At 36.0% G+C, this 23,472-nt stretch overlaps 1 protein-coding gene across 1 annotated transcript; it reads left to right on the forward strand.

Annotated features, from left to right (window-relative positions):
• Window positions 1–1,000: 1,000 nt before the first annotated feature.
• On the forward strand, window positions 1,001–21,587 carry LOC142337043 (uncharacterized). The gene is made up of 2 exons (XM_075386135.1): window positions 1,001–1,098; window positions 20,737–21,587. Exon 2 carries the CDS (start codon window positions 20,904–20,906, stop codon window positions 21,585–21,587), a length of 684 nt encoding a protein of 227 aa, XP_075242250.1. The 5' UTR covers window positions 1,001–1,098; window positions 20,737–20,903.
• The last annotated feature ends 1,885 nt before the right edge of the window (window positions 21,588–23,472 follow it).

Below are 23,472 nucleotides of genomic sequence, written 5' to 3' on the forward strand. Positions count from 1 at the left end.
TAACAAGCTGCAATGGGACAAACAGTTGCCACGTTTTCAATTCTTAGCTATTTTGAAAGTGAAATTTTCCAAAATTTAGCAGAATTGTGCGAAAGTATCTTAGTTTAATTTAGAAAAATGGCAAATATTTTTGCGGATTAGCTGAGGCCGCACTAGATTTCGCAGTACTTTATGAAAATTTTGTGATTTAATTTTAGGGTAGCTTTTTCGGAAAGTAACACCAGTTAAGTAAAATAAAAAAATTGATTGAAATTTCAACAGCCTCCAAAACTTTTGCAAAAGCAGTGCAATCAAAATTGTCAGCATGCCGTTGTTAAATTAAAGTCACAAATGAAATTACAAATTTGAGCACAATTTAAGTTTTTTTAATATAAAACACAATTTGAATAAAAAGTTCCCAGTTGTGAATAAGTGAACAAAATGGTGAAAATCATTCTACATTTACAAAATTTTAATACTCTATAACTCCTCGAAAAAAAAAATGGAGTTCAGAAAAACCATCATCTAAAATAGTCTATGCTCGACAGGCTTTCTAACTATGCCAAAATAATTATGTGCAATAACATATAGATAGGCAAAATTGACTGAACAAAAATAGCCGGTTGTGCATATAGCCCCCATCCCAACTAAGTGGTGTTGGAACGAATAGGTGCTTCCTGTAATTGTTTTACAAGCGCAAATTTCAGAAAAGTTTATCTAGATATAATTTGGTTGCAGATTGGGACAGGTTCAGTTTGTTATACTGCACTTTGTTGACTCAAAGGACATATTGTCTTGAATTGAGACCCGTACGACCTCACTGATTTACCGTTTTTGCTCGATTCTCTCTCATGTTCATTTGCTGTGTTTTCTTTTTAAATTCTGTTCAGCCAGTAAGAAAAACTGCGTCTAACAGTTAGAGAGCATATGTAAAACAGAGAACATTTAAATGTTGAATGCACGTTGTATTTAAATGAGTATTAGAGAGCAAAGTTGGCGTTAGATCAACCAAGTACTTCGCCGATAAGTCGTCTGCCTTCAGTTACTTGATCATAAGTTGCTGAAACGCCCTTCGAACATTTTTTATTAGAAGATATTTTCACAAGCAGCAACCTTCGTGTCTCAAAGTTTATTAAAAACAGATCAGCTTAAATTCTAGCGTCCTTGCGGATCAGGGCACTCGCTTATTTTTGTCTTTACCTTTTTGCCGAACTTATCACAACAAATGGCATCATGATTGAATTTTTTTGTTTATGATACGGTTGTGTAGAAATTGGTGTTTAACAGAAACTCGGGTTGCATTGGGTTTTTCTAGTTGCAGTTTGCTTTCATTACAATCAACTCCGGGTCGAGGTGTTGTCATTAAGATATTGTAAGTATCGGAATTTAACAGTTGTGGTACAAGAGTACACTTTTGATCAAATTTCTGTTAATTGCTGAAGCTCATTTACCATAATTTCTTAATTGTTCCGACCCCACTTATGGGGGGGGAACTATATACTCAAATGGGTTTTTTTTGTTCAGACAATTTTGGACGATCGATATACTCATCGCAGAGAAATATGAGTGGTATCATTAAAAAGCTCGTCCAGCGTAGAGTTCGGAATTAATTATATTTTTTTTGAATTTCGTGTTTTTCGAGGAGTTATCGAGGTTTAAAGTTTTGTGTGAACACGTGATGTTTGGCATAATTTTGTTCACTTTTTTGTTCAAATTAAGTCTTTTTTCTATAAAAATATCAATTAAAAATTACATTATATACAAATGGAACAATCTTATGTTTCTAACAAGGCTATAGAAAGGGTAGTTTTTGTCTCATAGGGAAGTTTACTACAAAAAATTGATTTCTAAATGAGAACTGATATTTTAAAGACCACTTAAAATTTTTTTGATTTTTTCCAAGTCACTTAGAGACTAGTCAATTTTCGAATCCAAGTTTTGTTCATGTCAAACTGAATTTACAGTCAAATGATGCCAATTGAACAAATATTTTGGTTTTGGGGAATCGCTCTTTTTCATATCTCTCTGAGTTTTCGTTATTTTTTTGAAACTTTGATTTCCTTTTAGAGATTGTATTAAAGTTTTGTAGTCCTATGACACAAACTCGTTAACTTAAAGTGAAATAGGCTTCATAAAGAACAGTAAGTGAACCTCTATAGTGTTTTGAGTGGTACAGCTAATATCTGTTAACACTTTAAAAATCATCTTTCGAGAAAATGTTTTTTGTTTATTACCCGATTTTAAAATTGGTTCTGTGAACTGTAAGTCAGTCTCACTGTTAACAGCAACCGCTGACATTCCACTGTAATCATAATTATCGCGTTAGCGGTTTTATCTTATAACTATTGTTTTTGTGACTTGGATGCCACAATTTTTCATAATTTTTTCAAACAAATTTTGCTGATTTTTTTTTGAAATTTTGGTTACGTTTGTAATCTTATCACACTATCGTATAATTGCCAGTTACCATTGGCGCAGAAAAGACTTTCAATTGATCATAGATAAAGTTCGCAGAGAAAAACGCATGGTTTTAATGGCTCCGACAATGTATTCTTGCTTTTTTCTACGGGTTTTTTGGTTTTTGCCGGTATTTGTTGTCGTTTTCAAAGTCATACGACTTATTTTGATGAGTTATTGAAGATTTAGGACCGACAAAAACTATTGACTTTCCATCGAGGCCTAACTTTTTGAAATTTTTTATTTATTGGTTTCAGTTTTAAGCTATTGAAATTAATGGCTTTGATTTTACGGATTTTCTCAAAAATTTCGTGATTTCATTACAATTGATCATATTTTTTTGAAGAGATATTGTTACAAAAAATTCCATTGTTGTAAAAAAAATAGAAAATGAAAAAGTTTTAAACGGAAAGTTCATATTTTAATGGCATCGACAATTTTTTCTCTCTTTTTTTTTTCAATTTGCTGTTTTTTCCTGTTTTTTTTTTACTTTATGTTGTCGTATGAAGCAGAGAGGTCTTATAAGCTTATAACTGAGTGTTGAACAAAAGAGGTCAGTCAATGCAGCAAGTTTATAGCAAGTATCTTTATGTTCATGATTTTATTTGTTTTATAACATTTTTTAAATAAGTTTTAGTTTTTGTTGTTATATTTGTAAACTTGTATCTAATGCGCATTATCGAGAGGCCAGCTCCTCTTCCCTCTACTTCAAATATTAAAGTGGCTATTGATTGTTTGTCATAAGTGATGTTTTGTTAGTTGAAATTTCTGCGATTTCATAAAAATTTAATTAGTTGTCAATATTTGTGTTCCTTTTTCTCTTCTTAAAGCACATTCGCGAAACAACTGATCCCAATTGTTATTTTTATTATTGAATTAGGTACCAAGTAAAATCTCCAGAGAACAAAAAATTAAAAGAGATGAGTTCTCAGTTTTTGCCTGAATGAATTTTCTGATGGTATAAGTTTCAACTCAAAAGAGAGCTTATTCCACTCAACGGCGACGGCATGTCGCTGTTGAGTGGGTCACTCAACAACGAACTTCTTCCAAATTTAGAGCGAAATTTGAAAACAAGTAAAATTTAGACATATTAAGACCTAACCATCGGGTTTCGTTTCATTTGTTCCGATAAATATAGTGGGAAATTGCCAGGCTGATGTACAAAGCAATGCGCATATTCAGATACGACGAGGTTGGTGTTGAAGGTGAAAATTGAAAAATCAAACACGCGCCAGAGTTTATTTTTCGAAGAAGTTTTGCTATCAAAAGGTTTGGCAGACCGTATTTAGGCGAATTACAATAGTCGACACCTGATAACACTTAAACTGTAATTAAATCAACTAGGACCGATGTTTGTATTGATCTCTTATTGACAACATTTACGGAGCCAATGAAATGATTTTGAACAAAAAAGTTGATCGTTCGTTGCAGAGTAACAAGAAAAAAGTAAGGGACCAAGGACCGACCCTTGTGGCACACCCCTCTTAACTTTAACGTCACCATTAAGACATCCATTTTCGACAACAAATCAGGATCAAGCTTGAATTTCTTTATGAACTGCTTCACGACGTCTTGTTTGAATTGATTTGGAAAATATCCTGTCCGGAGAGTTAAATAATTAACGCAATCAAGTAGCCCTGAGACTCTGTTGAAACAGCTTTACATATCCTTATTGGTATTACATCACTTGGTGCCGTAATATCGCTCAGTTTAAAAAACTGAAAAGTTTCCAGGGTAGTTATTTGTCATTCATTCGTTTTGAGACCCTTCGTTAGAGGTGTTGAAACTAATACGGTTTCTATTTTTTAAACGAGAAAAGCATTTACGTCCTTTGGTAAACATTCAGGCTCTCCTAGTGACTGCGCAGTGCAACAATATTTTTTCCCAAGAGTTGCTGCACCATAGAATACCTAACAAGGTTGTTTTTAGTAGCGACACATTTTTGAGGTATTCTTTTTTTGAGGTATTTCCTTATTTTTTGAAATACTCCAATACTCAAATATGAAACCCGTTATGGCTTGGGAAATTCCATTCTTCTGGATCGTTTTATCATTCTTATCTCATCGTCAAAGAAAGGGCTTGCTTGATCTCAAACCAAAATTAGTTTTCAGAAAATGGACTTATTACCTCACTTCATTCATGAAAAAACTATTCTAAGCTTTTTTCAGATTATCTTTGTCAATTGAAGCAACAATAATTTCTGCAAATCAAAATTTTCTCATGTCAAAATTTCGTCATTTTCTGCATGAGGCCACCTTTATAGCTAACGTCTTGTGCTTTGGCAAAAAGTCAAAGGGCACTACTCCGTTATCAGAGCTTGTGATGAAATTCGAAAGAGGTTCTAATACTTCAACCTCCTCCGATGTTATAACTTGGTCTAAAACCCCATCACTTCTGTCAGTAGGCACAGTAACTTGCTGTTTCAAACCAAATTCATCCCAAAACATAAATCCAATTTCTTGACGCATCATTTGTTAGCAGCATAGAAACATTGACATCACTTACAAAAACAACAGCGCTTTCTCATCAAAAAATGATGTTAGTTACTTCTGAAGACAGGAACATTGGTATTTGGTCGTCGTTATTTACAAACTAAAACATACACCGACTTGCCAAACGTAAATTCAAGAAAAAACAGCTCAGCGTTTGTGAAACAATCGTTTGAAAAACTATTGACACGTAATTTTCCATCATATGAATAGTTTAATTAACATTTGAAACAAAAAACATAAAAACCAGATAACACCAAAAGATTTTAATGGCTTCACTAATTTGCGTTCTTGGCAGCATCTAATGGTTTTGTAATGACATTTTAGTAAATTCATTAACAATTGATTCCTTAAAATAACAATTTTTAAGACGTATGGAAATAATTGGTTCAACAAATATTAGTTGATTTTTTGAATTTCGCATCATTATTGTTACTTATTGTCAATTTATTACCTAGTCTATTTAATTTAAGTTCCCATCTGCTTTGTAGTATCGAAAAGGTAAATCTTTGTATTTAAGGCTTCTTCTGATTGTATTTTGACGTTGTAACGGGGTGCATTTTAGTTTGTTCTTGAATTTATGCCGCATTTTTTTTGCTTATTTTCTGGTTTATTTTTCCTCGTGAGCGTATTATTGGTGTGAGATCTCGTGAGCATTGCTTTGAGGCATATTATTATATAGTTCAATTAGTAGTTTGTGTAGCTTTTTTTAGTCTCAAACATCTATTTTTGATTATTTTTTCATTTGATTGACAATTACTATGGAAAATGTAGATGAGCGCGTGTGGGAAAATCAAGTGCGACCACACTTTATCGAGCCTCATTGATTTATTTTAGTTTTTTGATGCTTTCTGAAGAACCTGATTATTTTAGTTTTCAAACTTGCACTTCCTCCCATCTTCAAATTGTTCAAATTTTTAGTCAGAATGTTCCATTTGTTTGTATGAGTCATTGTCTGTTCATTTGATGTTTTATTTCAATCTTTTCAAATTACTCGGTTTAACCATAATTGTTGCTTAATTGCTTGAATTGTTTTAATGATCTGCGTTCTGATCATACATCGCTATTCTTGTAAATATAATCTTTTGTTCTGAAAGAAACTATTCAACTAACTCTCGTCAAACCTGCATTTTGATAGGCAAATTGAAGCTATCTCAGATTAAACAATAAAAGTGTAAATCTCAATGCGGATAAAAATTAAAACTGTCGGTCGTCATTCGCGGTGCACAAAAGAAGAAAGGTATCAAACATGATTAATTTTTAACGACAAACTAGATTTTTGCCAAACACAACAATCCTGATATTTGCCCCGCAAATAGGCAAAACTACAAACTGACGGACACTACACACGAAAGGGGGCAGCCCGCATGCCGTGAATCCACAAACGCACCACATTAAAAAATTTTAAGAATGATCAACTGCTGAGCCACCTATCAGATGGGAGATTCTGCGCTTTCAACTAAAATTGGCCCCATTGGCCTGTGAAAACATCACTTTACTTTGGACACATTTCTAGAAAATAAATTCTTCATATTGAAAATTCCTCAAGAATTTAAATATGGTGAACCAATTTAAGCTCTAATAGAAAACACCGGAAGAGAACGAATAATTCGTGATAGTCAATTGAAGCTCCAATAGGATTTCAATTGCGAGAAAACAACTGAAGTTGAAGTGGGGATCCTTTGTTGAGAACAATTGTGGACAATGTGTAACTAGAAAAGTGTTTAAGTACTATAATTCGAAATAGGAACAGAAGGAAGACGCATTCTTGGGCAAAAACGTCCCCATTATGATATCTACAAATTGACGACACAAAAATTGTGAGGTGTATTTGACTTTGCGTTCTTTCGTCCGCGAAAAATGATTTTTGATTGCTTCATCTTCGCAAAAACAAAAAGCGGAACTATGGATTAGTTCTACAATATCCTTAACGAATTCGCTGAAAATTCTAGTTTTGACAACGGTAAAAAACCTTTCGAGCAATCTTCATTATGAACTTGCTTGACGATGACATCCAAAGAGAGTTGCTATGTTACAGGGTCGCACCTGAGAACCCACTGAGAAATGCAGTGATATTTTCCTAGCAAACCAAATAATACAAAGGCAGTACAATCCTACCACAGATTTTGCATTGCAAGACCGCAAGAAACACAACAACTCTCGAAATGACTTCAATCGAGAAACGAGTGGCACTTGCATTAAATAAGGAACTAGTTCGAAAACCACAAACAACTAAGCATCATTATTGTTAAGAAAGGTATCATTTTGGTTTCAAAGAGTTAACAAACCCGTAAGCACGGAAATTTTCGATTTTTTTTGAACTCTATTTGCTTAAAAGTTTACAATGGACAATACGATTCTCATTGCAATTCTTGCAACAAATAGTGCTCCGAATAAAATTGCACCAGAAAACATGCAAGTAATCATAGGAATTAGCAACTGCACTTTGCTACTTGACTCTGGGACCAATTTCACTTGCAAATTACGGGAAGTAAAACTGCGAAGAAGCAAAACGGTCCAAAACTTCTTCCAGAGCTGAAATCATTTCCAAATGACACAGTCGATACTTTAGGTACGTTACAACCAACGATTAGGAACAAAAAATGGCAAATACAGCGTGCAGAACTGCTTGTTTTCGCAAAAACATTTAAATCTGTAATTGATTGTAATCTCAATGGTTAATTGAGAATGAATTGTAAAAAAAACAACTATCATCTTCGAAAGAATTTAATGCTATCAACTATCAATTCACAAAAAGAGGAAATTTCCAAATTTAATTCGTGGAATTGGTTTATCGAGAAATCAAAGAGTGAGATTTTCACAAAAATCACAAAGTCCCCCATCAAAAACCTAGAAAATGTGGGAACATTCAGAATGCTAGAAAATAATTTAGGATAAATATACCAAACTGGTCACAACTCTATTATATTCTGAAACAATTGATAAAGGAAAACTCAATATTCAGTGAAAACGATGAGCATGAAAAACATTTCTCGACAAAAAAGCGAAAACGTTTAAAAAACATTTAGCTCCTAAGTCAAAAACTCGTCCAAAAGACGACGCCTCGAGAAAAGGCTTTGGAGCAGCACTTGATAAGCGTAATGCTGACGGCTGGCAAAGCGTCGAATTCGCGCCGCTTTTCCTGAATTCATAAGAAGTACTTTATTCTTCCTAATGAATTAGATATTAAGTGGGTGATTTGGTCATATGAAAACTTTAATTTTTGTCTTTATGGCACAGCCTTTCAGGTCATAACTGATCACAGAGCTTTATTAAATCTCATTTGTAAAAACAGAACAGATAGATCATATAACAGTTGCCTTACAAGATGGGTGTATAGATTTTTACTATTTGGTTTTGCTATTGATCATTTAACGATTCGCAAAATGGTTTTATTGGATTATATTTTGCGTGATCTGCAACAAGATGTAGCATATAAAACTACGTAAGCAATTTTTTGGTTTAAAGATAGACTTAATCAAGTGATTTGCGGAAATAGTATTATCAGATACACAAAACTACTTCATCTTCGCAGTGCAAATTGATGCCGATTAAGCTGTTAAACAAACAAGAGAAAACAGCACAGAAAACCAAGAAAATTCAAGGCGCGAGATTCAGATAATCCAAGTAATCCTAAAAGCGAAAAAATTAAGTCCAAAAAAACCACTAAATGAATTTATAGTTTTATTGTACCAAATACAAGACTTCTGTTAGGCCTTCTGTTTCATTCAATTCTACTAACCAGTCTGTCCGAATTCCAATTAAAACAGCAATGCCCAGCGTTTTGAAAACTTCTTTACTTTTTCTAACTCCAAAAGAGAAATTCCCTTGCACATTGGAGAAAATAACCCACTTGAAAGTTAGATTCTCAGATGAAGACTGACCATGAACAGCAGACAAAAGCCACACCATCCAAATCCGGAACAGACGCCACCTTAGCAAAAAACAAATCATTGACGAGTGACAATGTATACAATGATGCATATATCTTCACCCTCTCAAAAATTCTTTTCCCGCTCACTATTGGCTAGCCTTCCGGACAAAATATGCAATTCTTCAGGAAGTTCGTGACAACATCCTCACAGACAATGGTGACAGATGACGTCAAATTTCCCAGTACGCAAATAGCTAGTGAAAGGACGTGCATGTGACGAATGGGTGCATCTGTGTTGACAAAAGAATTGCCCTACCAAATCTATACAACGAGAAAGCCTTAATAAGTGTCTTTTTGGCAAGTATTGGTCGATTCTCAAGATTTCAAAAAGACGAATTTTTTGATAGAGCAAATGAGAATAATTTTCAAAATATACTTCAGATCTAATTTTTGTTGCACCGCATACCGCTCAAAATTAGACCCGATCAAGCTAAAATCCAAACTGGCCAGCAATATAAATTTCCTTTAATCAGAACAGCATTAATTGAATTGAAGCCCCAATTTACGGCAACAGAACGATTGGTTATTCGGTAGAGAAAGGACTGTTACAACCAAGTTAAAAACAGTTTAACATGCATTAAAACTGCTACACAACAGCACTTCAATTTAAAAGCATCTCTAAATTCGATAAGTTATCGACTGCAAACTTATATTCAAAAGAAATACTTGGACCACATTTTGGACGGAAGGCAAATATTCCCTTAGTAATATAAGTACGGAACCTGTCCAAAAACTTTAAAAAAAAACCAAGTTTTAAAGAAAAAATAAATTTTGAAACAGTCAGATGGGATGAGCGTGTACCAGAAGAACAGTGGGTTGAGAGCACACGAAGAGATTGAGGAGGGAAAGTGGCCCCAAAAAACTTACACAGGTTGCCGTAAAAAAAGGAAACAACTAAAACCGCAACTAAAACGTGAATGATTTCACAACAAGAAAATGGAATGCCCTTTCTGCGTACTGAGTCGTTCCTGGCTCTCATAATTGTGAAGAACCAACCACGCATCAACTGATCGAACAGTAATTTAGACGGTTGGTGCCAGAATCATCTGTCATAAAAAGAACTTAGAACGACTGATGAATACGCTTCCATTATTTAGAAAAAGGAAAAAATTGAAAGCCACGAAGAAAGGAAAAAGCCACGAAGAAAGAAAGGAAAGCCACGCATTGTCTTTTCATTTGGCAACCAACCTTATTCTTTTGAAAAATTAACCAATTTGTGTTCATTTATTGAGTGATTTGTTTTCGTGATCAAATTGCTGATTATGCTTTGTTAATATTGTTAGTTCTTGTAAACCATTTTTCGGCAATCTAGTATTCAGTCGATTCTCTTCAAAACTCCACTTTGATAGGCAAAATGACGCTAACTCAGATTAATTAAAAAAAGCGTAATTCTCTAAGCGAGCAACCTTTTAAAATTGAGAGTCATCATTCGCGGTGTGAATGCAACAGAAAAAGAGTATCAAACACAATTAAAGTTCATCGACAGAATATTGAGGGATTTTGCGGATCGAAATCGGCCAAATTATATTATTTTAGCCTAGCAAAACAGAAAATCTACCAACCGACTTCTAAAATCTACACGACAGCTGTCGTAGAGAAATCGTATTCTGTTTTAGCTAGTTGATATGCTAGGCGAATTGCCAAAACTGTTCTTTTTGATTTTCCAGTGTATGCGCGATGCGAATTCACACTTATCTTTGTTAGATGAATTAAATCTACTCGCGGAAAAGTTTTGGATGGTATTCGCTCTGCGAATACAGGTTTCACTTATCAATTTAATGTAGCTCTTTTAGTCTGAGCGTTTTGCGGAAAAAAATTCGGATAAAAGAGATTCAACTGAAAATTGTATTAGATTCAGCAGAAAAAGTTCGGTGTTTAACAAAGAGTTTGATCACCAATTTGATCATGCAACAATTACAACTAAAAACGAAATTGGCGGCAAAACAGTAAAATAGACATCGTGATCAGACCATGTATCTTTAAGTAAACAAATTGAAAAAGGCATGAACGACAAGATTTAATCTTCACATTGGAAGTGAACAACTTTAACTACGAAATTAAACTAGAAAAAGAACTAAATTAGAACTAAAAAAGATTAATGAATTTAGCGCCGCAAAATAATACAATGAAATATCCATCTATACCACATTTCCTCCTCAGCGAAACAAACAAGACGAAGTTGGGTACGGCTGATCAGGTGAACACGGTCCCACTTGTAAATTTGATGGTTCACTATTTTGATTACGGGCAGCGGTGTTCTTAATTGTAGAAATTATAAATTGGTTCTTTTTTTGCTGTTCTTTTAGCATTTGGAGTCTTTTCTGTTTTGATGGTGCGCTGCTTCCCAACAGATTTGGGGGGCAAGTTTGAGCGAAGACCATAGACTCATCTGATTCAGTGATCGATGGTGATGATCTTTCTCGTTTTCGTGATGGTTGAGTGGTTGTTGTAGCTCTCATAACTGCCTTGCGTTTAGGCCGACTTAGGGGTTTCGCAATTACACTTGAAATTTTTGGAAGCTTCATTGGCAGCGCGAAATCAGTTGCTATTTCGGATGGTGGTTTTGGCGGCGCGGTTACAACTAATTTTTTCGGTTCTGGTAGGCTTTCTAACTCGTAGTGCTCGAGACACGTTAGAATGAATAGACGAAACACAATTGGTATGGTCGTTGATGCGTCTGTGCTTGATTTTTTTTGTCGCCCTCAATTTTCCGTTTGGCGTCTTTCGCATGTCGGTTGATTAATTCCTCCGTGGCCTTCCCCGGTTGAGATTTTTTTGGTCTGCGCCCCGCGTAAAATTTTAGGTCTATTTGTCGTTAGACTTAAGGGCCGAACTTAGCAAGGTCCGAATTCCTAATTGCCATCCCGTTTTTGCCGGTCTGTTTGATTATGGGAGTATAATTAAGAGTTTTGATGACTGATGAACCTGGGGCCAGTACTTCGTACAGTCCGTCTAAATTTTTTTTGGATCTTTTCGATTTGGGCTTCTTTTTGGCTGGATACTTGGATGGAGCATAATGCGGGGTTTCTTACCTGGATCTTCGTTGCAGAGCTTTCTATCAACTTTACTAATTGTGTCCCGCTGTTTCTCAAACTCAACATCACTTCTGGTCTCGCCAACCCACTGCTCGTCCGATATCAGTTCGTCCCAGCGTGCTGTCTGCAGGTGAAAATATTTACTTTAAATTGGTTTATATGTTAAAGTATTAGGATTAGGTTCAGTTGAAATATTGCTTAAATGTTTATTGGCCTTTCGTCCAAAATGCGCTTCAAATGGCGAAAGGTTGATTGTCTTTTGACGGCTTATACGAAATTGATAAAAAATTATTTATTGACGCTTTCAAATTAAACTTGTTTTGCGCCGCGGTCTTAATACAAGCGAATGGACTTTTGATTGTTTGTATTAGCCTCTCAATTAAACTAATCGCTCTTTGATCGTGCATTGGAGCCTCAATTAACTGTATATTATTTTGATTACAAAATCAAAAAGCTTTAATTTGCTGACCGATTTGACACTGTGCTTGATCTAATCTTATCATCCGAGGAATGCATGCAGCAAAACCTAGATTTGAAGAAATTTCAAAATATTTTGTGCATTTGCTCTGTCAAATACTTCTGCTGTTGGAAATTTACAGAAATGGTCTATACATGGAAGGAAACAAACCTCTTCATGTTTTTTGTTATAGATTGGTCCGCCAAAATCTATTTCAACTTCTTCATTGGGCACTTTACATAATTTTAGTGGTGCCCATTTACTTGAGGGTTTGATAGAGTTTGAAGTTTCACCAGTCTTGACGCAGGGATTACACTTGGCCGTCTTAGAGAGAAGATCCCGATGCATGAACGGCCACGTTGCTTGCACCGCCATATCTGTCACCCCCAAATTCCCGGGGTGTGTGGCGTGGTTGGCTTCGACATACGCATCCTTGATGGAGTTGGGAAAGGCGATTCGATCGTCCACACAAAAACAGCCATTCTTCACATGTAGGTCTTTCCAGAAGCTTTGGATATAATGACTTATTTGGCGGCAGCGGTACTCGTTCCATGTATTGACACAACACCTCACCTCCTTAAGTATGGCATCTTTCAAAATCAGGCTGGCCATGAGAGTACTCGAAAGGATTTTCGAAAGTGCAAAGTTGAATGCATCCGTCTACAGGTCGCCACTGGATGGCGTGTTGGTGGCATTTGTGGTGTCGGTCCCCGATGTTGAGGGCGCGGGTGGTGCTGTTGATGGGCCGGCTTCAACTGCAAAGCGAACTTTCAACGGTGTTGTTTGCTTGATTTGGGATAGCGTTTCTTCATCTCACTGTGATATCATGAGTACTGTTCGGAAATATTTAGCAATTGGCCTAAGATTTGAGAAATGTTGATTCAACTGATCCGGAGAGCGATTAAAGGCAAAAAGCGAGTTTGGAATGTGGTTGTCTCGTTTATGGTAGAAGAATTACACTAAAATGGTGTTAATTCGCTAATAGTGTTGTCATTAATCGTATTTTCCGGATATTCACGATTTCGCGTTGAAAATTCACTGCCTAAATTAAATTAACTGCTGGAATTTGAAATATTTGCTTCAAATTTTATGAGCGTATTTCGCTCAGCAAAATCCATAATTTTTTTTGTGTTTAGCAAAAAGCGTTTCGCGCTCCGTTTAGTTGTGTCTAATTTAGCAACTATAAAATGCTCGTCGTAAGTCTAGATATTTACAGCTTTTTGCTGTGGTTCACGTGAAAAGTAGTCAACTAATCCCATTTTCGAACCAGGAAGATTTTCGATCGAAAAGTCAAAAAGTAAAAGACGATCAACTCATTGTGTAAGGCGACTATTATAAAAATTGTTGGCACTATTTCCTCTGATTATGGACAAAAATGCTCTATGATCCTTTATGACCGTAAAGGTTTAACGTAAAGATAATATTTAAAATGTTCAATAGACCAGACTACTCTCAATAGCTCGAGTTCATTGATACTGTAACGGTCTTCAACGGAATTCAAAAAACGCGAGGCGAATGCTACTGTATGCCAGCCATCTGAAGTTTGCTGCTCGAGTGCGCAGCCCAAACTCTTTCTAGATGGGTCACATTTAATTCGCATTTCAAGTTCTGGATTAGAATGTTTATTTTCTGCTGATTCTGCAATTTTTTTAATTACGTTAAATTTTTGTTCATGCTCATCGATAGAGACAAATTAAGAATTTTTTCAATAACGTTCGAAGGGAGTGCCAAAATTGAGACAAATTAGGTATAAATTTACCTAAGTGATGAACAGATCCCATAAAAGACCGCAACTTTTTTAAGTTCGTTGGTGACGTGATTTGCTAAATTGCATCAATTTGACAATGGGATTATTCCTGATTGCGTAATGCGATGACCGAGCCATTCAAATTGATCTTTTGCGAAATGACATTTAGACAAATTGATGCGAAGACTTTCTTGATCGAGTTTAATTATTCATTTTCTCACAAGATCTAAATGATCGTCAATTCGACCAATACTCACTGTTGATATATAGTCCAGAAAACAAAATGTAATTTTGCGACCAGCGAGTGTACAATCTACAGCTTTTTAAAATTCGGCCGGCATATCAGTCAACCCATAAAGGCCGGTTTTGAATCGATAAGTGCCTATTATATCACCGCTGAAAATATTGAATTGGCAATGCCGAGCCGTATCAGCGTGAAGATTAAGTTGTCTGTATGAGTATTGCAAATCTAATGTTGTAAAAAAGCTGTTTCTTGCGGCGTGTTCGAAAGTGTCTGAGAAAGTGCTTGAATTAGTTAGTCAATGTTGGGCATTTGATATTTGTTCTTGCGAATTACTTTATTTAGAAATTTTGAATTCAAAGCTATTTTGACTGAATGGTTTTCATTGACTGTAATGACAATGTGGTAGGTGAAGAAATGGTCAGAACAGTTGAATAATTTTTCAATATGTCTTTTATTTATCAATTTTTCAAGCTCAATTTTTACTTTCGGTTGATGATCAATGGGCACTTTTCTTCACTTTTGATGAATTGCAAGATAGTTTTGGTGAAATTTTGAGTTCACCGTGTGTTGTTTAGACTTTGCAATTCGTGAAATTAGTTCTGGAATTTTTTTCACTAGTGGTTGTTTTAACACACGAGGTGTTTCAATTGCATTTTCTTCAATTTTTGGACAAGGTTTTTGTGAAAACGTTATTCCAAGTTGATCAACTTCTTCATTGGGCACTTTACATAATTTTAGTGGTGCCCATTTACTTGAGGGTTTGATAGAATTTTGAGGGTTTGAAGTTTCACCAGTCTTGACGCAGGGATTACACTTGGCCGTCTTAGAGAGAAGATCCCGATGCATGAACGGCCACGTTGCTTGCACCGCCATATCTGTCACCCCCAAACTCCCGGGGTGTGTGGCGTGGATGGCTTCGAAACACGCATCCTTGATGGTGTTGGGAATGGCGATTCGATCGTCCACACAAAAACAGCCATTCTTCACATGTAGGTCTTTCCAGAAGCTTTGGATGTAATGACTTATTTGGCGGCAGCGGTACTCGTTCCATGTATTGACACAACCCCTCACCTCCTTAAGTATGGCATCTTTCAATATCAGGCTGGCCGTGAGAGTACTCGAAAGGATTTTCGAAAGTGCAAAGTTGGATGCATCCGTCTACAGGTCGCCACTGGATGGCGTGTTGGTGGCATTTGTGGTGTCGGTCCCCGATGTTGAGGGCGCGGGTGGTGCTGTTGATGTGCCGGCTTCAACTGCAAAGCGAACTTTCAACGGTGTTGTTTGCTTGATTTGGGATAGCGTTTCTTCATCTCACTGTGATATCATGAGTACTGTTCGGAAATATTTAGCAATTGGCCTAAGATTTGAGAAATGTTGATTCAACTGATCCGGAGAGCGATTAAAGGCAAAAAGCGAGTTTGGAATGTGGTTGTCTCGTTTATGGTAGAAGAATTACACTAAAATGGTGTTAATTCGCTAATAGTGTTGTCATTAATCGTATTTTTCGGATATTCACGATTTCGCGTTGAAAATTCACTGCCTAAATTAAATTAACTGCTGGAATTTAAAATATTTGCTTCAAATTTTATGAGCGTATTTCGCTCAGCAAAATCCATAACTTTTTTGTGTTTAACAAAAAGCGTTTCGCGCTCCGTTTAGTAGTGTCTAATTTAGCAACTATAAAATGCTCGTCGTAAGTCTAGATATTTACAGCTTTTTGCTGTGGTTCACGTGAAAAGTAATCAACTAATCCCATTTTCGAACCAGGAAGATTTTCGATCGAAAAGTCAAAAAGTAAAAGACGATCAACTCATTGTGTAAGGCGACTATTATAAAAATTGTTGGCACTATTTCCTCTGATTATGGACAAAAATGCTCTATGATCCTTTATGACCGTAAAGGTTTAACGTAAAGATAATATTTAAAATGTTCAATAGACCAGACTACTCTCAATAGCTCGAGTTCATTGATACTGTAACGGTCTTCAACGGAATTCAAAAAACGCGAGGCGAATGCTACTGTATGCCAGCCATCTGAAGTTTGCTGCTCGAGTGCGCAGCCCAAACTCTTTCTAGATGCGTCACATTTAATTCGCATTTCAAGTTCTGGATTAAAATGTTTATTTTCTGCTGATTCTGCAATTTTTTTAATTACGTTAAATTTTTGTTCATGCTCATCGATAGAGACAAATTAAGAATTTTTTCAAAAACGTTCGAAGGGAGTGCCAAAATTGAGACAAATTAGGTTTAAATTTACCTAAGTGATGAACAGATCCCATAAAAGACCGCAACTTTTTTTAAGTTCGTTGGTGACGTGATTTGCTAAATTGCATTAAATTTATTTGACAATGGGATTATTCCTGATTGCGTAATGCGATGACCGAGCCATTCAAATTGATCTTTTGCGAAATGACATTTAGACAAATTGATGCGAAGACTTTCTTGATCGAGTTTAATTATTCATTTTCTCACAAGATCTAAATGATCGTCAATTCGACCAATACTCACCGTTGATATATAGTCCAGAAAACAAAATGTAATTTTGCGACCAGCGAGTGTACAATCTACAGCTTTTTGAAATTCGGCCGGCATATCAGTCAACCCATAAAGGCCGGTTTTGAATCGATAAGCGCCTATTATATCACCGCTGAAAATATTGAATTGGCAATGCCGAGCCGTATCAGCGTGAAGATTAAGTTGTCTGTATGAGTATTGCAAATCTAATGTTGTAAAAAAGCTGTTTCTCGCGGCGTGTTCGAAAGTGTCTGAGAAAGTGCTTGAATTAGTTAGTCAATGTTGGGCATTTGATATTTGTTCTTGCGAATTACTTTATTTAGAAATTTTGAATTCAAAGCTATTTTGACTGAATGGTTTTCATTGACTGTAATGACAATGTGGTAGATGAAGAAATGGTCAGAACAGTTGAATAATTTTTCAATATGTCTTTTATTTATCAATTTTTCAAGTTCAATTTTTACTTTCGGTTGATGATCAATGGGCACTTTTCTTCACTTTTGATGAATTGCAAGATAGTTTTGGTGAAATTTTGAGTTCACCGTGTGTTGTTTAGACTTTGCAATTCGTGAAATTAGTTCTGGAATTTTTTTCACTAGTGGTTGTTTTAACACACGAGGTGTTTCAATTGCATTTTCTTCAGTTTTTGGACAAGGTTTTTGTGAAAACATTATTCCAAGTTGATCAAACAAATCTCGTCCTGAGATGGGTCAAAAACTGTCAGCAGGTACTGTTTATTTTGCTTTTGGGATTCTCCAATCATAGCAACTTACTGGGGTTGACAGAGTTCCTAACGTTTCCACAATATCATTTGAGAAAGACTTAAGTTCAAGTGATCTTTTCTCTGACCATTGTGCTTTAATGCAGTTGATCATTATTTGCTTAGCAAATGACATATTTATTATGTTACATCCACTGCCAGAATTGAGGAGCAAATGACAACCTAATTTTCCCTTAGTTATTGTCATGTTTTGCAGAGCGATTGGGGTGGGAGTATTATGTTCTATCATTGCAATATATTTGTCGTCTGACGAATCGTATTCAGAATTATATTGTTCATAATAATTTATGAAATTCACATTTTGATTTTCTGACTGTTCTGTGTTCTCTGAAATGTTGAAATTATTGATGCATTTTTTTGGTGAGGAATTTTAGAAATATTCTGTTTTTTCCCATATACCTTTGCAAAATGATTGAGCAGGCCACAATGATTACATTTCTTACACAATGCAGGGCAAACCTTACCATGCGCTGTTTTTCAATTTTGTCCACAACCTCTACATAGACCAGTTATTTTGCAATTGATTGTAGCTCTATTTGTCTGGTTCAATCGAGCATTCGCGCCGCAAAATCGATTGAATTGTTGTTTTGCACTGACTCCGTTGCTTTTGTTGGATGAAAATCGTTGCTAATTTTGATGGCCAATCTCCATGTTGACAGCAACGCTATGAGCTCAATCTGGTTCCACTGTATCTCTTATTAGTTCCTGTTGTATATCATCATCAAGCATGATAGTGTTAAAAATATCCCGAATGATTGACTGCGCAAGATTTTCAAAATCACAATTCTCTGCCAGTTCCTTGAGATCACTATAGAATTGCTCCACCGTTTCGCCCTTTTTTTCTGGAGAAAAAGACCTAGCGATCAAAAGTGATATTTCTCAGCCGAATGAACGCTATTTCCAGCATTTCCCAGTGTTTCAGAGTTGACAGATCGTAAATATTGTCGTGTAGAAATTTCTGCGTCAAGAGACGACGTCCTCCAGTTTCAATGCTAAGATAGAGAAGGGAGACACATTTCTGGTTGCATAGTGTCCACGGTTTTTCTCCACACAGAATGCATGCTTCAGTTGTTTTTTGATATTTTAGTTCCCATTGAAGTTTCAGCTGATTATTACGAATTTGACGATCTAGTTCTATATGCATCCTCCAGAGCAATTGCATATTTTGGTTCGGGTGGCAGACTTCAATGAGTCGGTTTTAGTTAAAGCAGAGTGTCTAACGTTATGTTTTCTCTTGCGAGAACGGCTTATCTCATTTTAATTCGCACAGTTTTCTATTGGTATCTGTGGGTCAGATGTAGCTCTTTCCCAAAACGGTTCGATTGAGAGTGGAGTCTTGCGAGATTCGCAGGCTCACTGCGCCATGTCGTACAGAAATCGAATTCTGATTTAGCTAGTTGATTTCCTAAGCAATATGCCAAAATTGTTTATTCCGATTTTCTAGTGTATGCGCGATGCGAATTCACTTTTATCTTTGTTAGATGAATTAAATCTATTCGCTGAAAAGTTTTAGATTTTTTTCACTCTGTGAATACAGGCTTCACTTTAGTCGATTGATTTGTTCATAGAATATCAATTTAATGTAGCTCTTTTAGTCTGAGCGTTTTATGGAACGAAATTCGGATAAAAGAGATTCAACTGAAAATTGTATTAGATTCAGCAAGAACAAAATTCAGACTTTAACAAAGAGTTTGATCACCAATTTGCTCATGCAACAATTACAACTAAAAAAGATTGTCGGAAAAACAGTAAAATAGACAACGTGAACAGACCATATATCTTTAAGCAAACAAATTGAAAAAGGCATGAACGACAAGATTTGATCTTCAAATTGGAAGTGAACAAAATCAACTGCGAAATTGAACTAGAAAAAAAACTAAATTAGAGATAAATAAGATTAATGAATTTAGCGCCAGAAAATGATACAACGAAATATCCATCTATTCCACATTTCCTCCTCAGCAAAATAAACAAGACGAAGTATTGCTTATAATAAAAGATTAATAGTTTATGCACTGGTCAATATAATTTTACAATAGTGTTTTTGGAGAGTTTATTAGTCAGTCCGTATTGGAATCTGAAGCGCATTCCGCCTCGCGAATCGTCATACTGGTTTTTGGACCTTCATAGTTAGGGGACACGTAATAATGCTTCGGGTACGGCTGATCACGTGAACACGGTCCCACTTGTAAATTTGATGGTTCTGTATTCAGTTCTGACTTATAAATTTGATCATGCAATATTTACAACTAAAGAGAAAATTGGCGGCAAAACAGTAAGGTAGACAACGTGGACAGACCATGTATCATATATTTAAGTAAACAAATTGAAAAAGGCGTGAACGACAAGATTTGATCTTCAAATTGGAAGAGAAAAAAATGAATAAAATTAACTATGAAATTGAACTAGAAAAAGAATTAAATTAGAGTTAAAAAAGATTAATGAATTTAACGCCACAAAATGATGCCATGAAATGTCCATTTCTACCACTAAAACGCACGACAGCAGCGAAGAAAAGAATTTTCACTGCAAAGTGCCCACATTTTTAGCGGTGAAAGCGGTGAGATTTTGTGACATTTGCGTTGAACTCAGAGCTGACATTTTGTCAGACTTGCTGAAAGCATCCGTTATTGCACGGTTTTGCCGCATTCATTGTAATTGTGACAGCTTTGAGCGATTTAAAGTTTTGACACTTCGACCCGGGAAGTCTATAAGTAACCATTTGTCATATATAATTACATTTTTTCCGTCGTTGCAACATCCCGGTTGACTTAATCAAATATCATATCAAAGATCATTCATGGTTCAATCCAGGTTGAAGCAAAAGTTCTTGCATGATCCTGCGATGGCATCTAAGAAGCTCATTTAAGATGTGCTGTACGATTTTCTACTATTTTATATCAAAAATAGTTTAATTAGTTCGACGTGTGTTTTTTATCATTTTGCACTGATGGTGTGCGATGCATGATGTTCATGACACCATGAATGATCCTGGATATTGTTTCTACGCTAAATATAAATCTAGATAGCTTGAAAACTATCAAGTCAGTTCTTCTTAATTTTGAGACATGATGGCGGAGACCTTATTTAACTTCTTTAGTTTGTTATACTGACACTGCAACTATCTCACTTGGATCTGGTTATCTCAGGACCGTTTTTTGAGGTCATTGAGTCAACAGACTCGTGTCATAATTTGATGAAGAAAGCGTTGAGTCATTCAGCAGCTCATTATAAACGCAGTTTTCCCTTCTCTGAATTATAACCAAAATGCTTGCACTTTTAACCGCTGTTACTTTTCTAACGTCCTATTCTTGTGGGAATATTGTTGTTAACCAACACCCGATTTCTTTCTCCAATGTCGTATCATTTCAATTGATTCACAAAGTTGACAGTGAGCCATACATGGGGGTTCTGACTCTAGATAATGATTACGTTGGAACTATTCGACTGAGTCTGGCACCACTTCAAACCTACACGTACAATGCCGGTCATGTGACACTTTCACCCAGTCAGTGTCTCTACGAAGGCCACGTGGTACATACCGTAAATGGAAATGACGAAATTGACATGGACAGTCCAGCTAGGCTGAGGTACTGCCACAATGAGTTACAGGGGTTCCTGGTTCTCAATGGCAAAACGTACGACATCGACTATGATCAGGACCAAAGGGTATCATATCTGTACGCAAAGGAAAGCTTGCTACATGATCAAAATGGAGAGCATGGTAAGTGTGGCGTTGAAGAGGAATCTGCAAAGAGATCTGACTGGACGCTGCCTAGAGAGTCAGACGAGAAACGAGGGTTAAAAAGGCAGTCAGACGAAAAACCTGAGCTGTATTTTAAGATGCAAGTCACGGTTAACCACGAGTTCGGACACTATAAAGGAATTGACAGAAATCGAAGCAATAGTGAGGTACTTCAACATAACTCATTTATTCATATCGTTACCTAACCAGGGTCGAATTGACACATTTAAGATATGGGTAAATTTACTCAAATTATTAAGTGTATGTTATCACAAGATTTTTCTGCGAATAAGTGACACGAGAAAGGACCGGATTAGACAAAAACTGGTTGAAATTACACACAGTTTTCTGGACTTAATCATCTTTGGTGTAATTTGCTCAAAAATTAATGGAAAATTAACTACTTTTTGGGTGAAAACACATGGATTTATATATAAAAAAATTTCAAAAAGCATTTAGAAAAAGTTTGGTCTAACATTTTAAAGATATTTTTTCTTTAAATCGTAATTCCTATTTGAACAGAAGCAGAAGTTCTGCTGTTTTTTCTTCTTCTTCTGGTGCTCTTCGCTCGCCATTTTTATCCAATTGCTTTTCTGCTTTTGCCTACTTCAACCCAATTTTATTTAATTGGGAAAGCTGCAACATCTGTAACACTATTGACTGAGGTCAGAATATCAGTTAAACCTAATCTCGTGGGACGCAGCGTGGATTTCCACACCCGGATCGGTGTGTCAGCATAATTCAGCACTGAATCATTAAATTTCAATTCTTGAATTTATTATTGGCAGAACTCTGATCATGTCAAATTTTACACTGATCATTATGGGATTTTAGCCCCTAGACCTGGTCTTTGCCTGAATAGTATGACTTATATACTTCTGTTACTCTGAATAGTATGACTTATAGACTTCTGTTACTCTGAATAGTATGACTTATAGACTTCTGTTACTCTGAATAGTATGACTTATAGACTTCTGTTACTCTGAATAGGATGAATCATATCCTTCTGTTACTCTGAATAGGATGAATTATATCATCCTGTTACTCTGAATAGGATGAATTATATCATCCTGTTACTCTGAATAGGATGAATTTTATCCTTCTGTTACTCTGAATAAGATGAATCATATCCTTCTGTTACTCTGAATAGGATGAATATTTATCTGCTATTCTGGTATGAAAACTGGTTTGAATTAAATGATACATTGAATTAAATAAATCAAATTATAATTATAAATAATTTTAATTAAATCATAATTAAATAATTCAGTTTGTTTGAAACATTGACGAGTTCTCATAGGAAACATTACAAGCACTGCAAATTGAACTGTTGCTCTCTCGATTTTTACTCGATTCCCCAATGTCGGCAGGATTGTTCTCAGGAATCGACGCACATTTTGTATCTTGCTCGCCGACGCTGGGAGTGGGTACACCATTGTACTGCTGTGGCTGCGTTTGCTGTTGTTGAGTGGGAGGCGATGACATTTTGCGCTTCATAGATCCAGCTTCCGAACCTGAAAACACCATTGAAATGATGTCGGGGTCTAAGCAGGGGTAACAACTCAACTGTGATATCAGCTAACTACATAAACTGTTAAAGACTTGGAGCTTCGAGGACTGCCTTTTCTTCAATGACTATTTTCGAACGTGAAAAATTACCATAACAATAGTTCAATTTCAGCTACAAAAAATTGAGGTTCTCTGATTTTACAATGATCATAATATAATTCACACAAGTGTTCAGCATAATCTCGATGAAAACCAAGCTGCCCTTATTCTGCCCTAGACTGAAAATGGCGATTCCATTCTGCCTTAAATCTGAAAGTTCGTAGCGACGACAGAAAAGCAAAAAAACTCTGACTTACTCGAAAGAGTGTTCGATTCACTGTGAATCCAATTAAATTCCGATTAACTGTGAATCCAATTAAATTCAAGTAAGCATGATTCATCGACGCACATTTTGTATCTTGCTCGCCGACGCTGTTAGATCTCCGGGTTCCCGCGACATTCAGGGGTCTTGAAATGACAAAAACTCCTTCCTGATCGGACTCTGCAGGCGTCGAGCACTTTGGCGACAGTCGATTCAACTTG

Source organism: Convolutriloba macropyga, chromosome 1 (assembly GCF_964194025.1).
Source record: "Convolutriloba macropyga chromosome 1, txConMacr16.3, whole genome shotgun sequence".
In the NCBI taxonomy this organism is placed as follows: domain Eukaryota; kingdom Metazoa; phylum Xenacoelomorpha; order Acoela; family Convolutidae; genus Convolutriloba; species Convolutriloba macropyga.

Coding starts and splice junctions, on each gene's coding strand:
- LOC142337043 (XM_075386135.1), top strand. CDS start 20,904: ATGCTTGCACTTTTAACCGCTGTTACTTTTCTAACGTCCTATTCTTGT.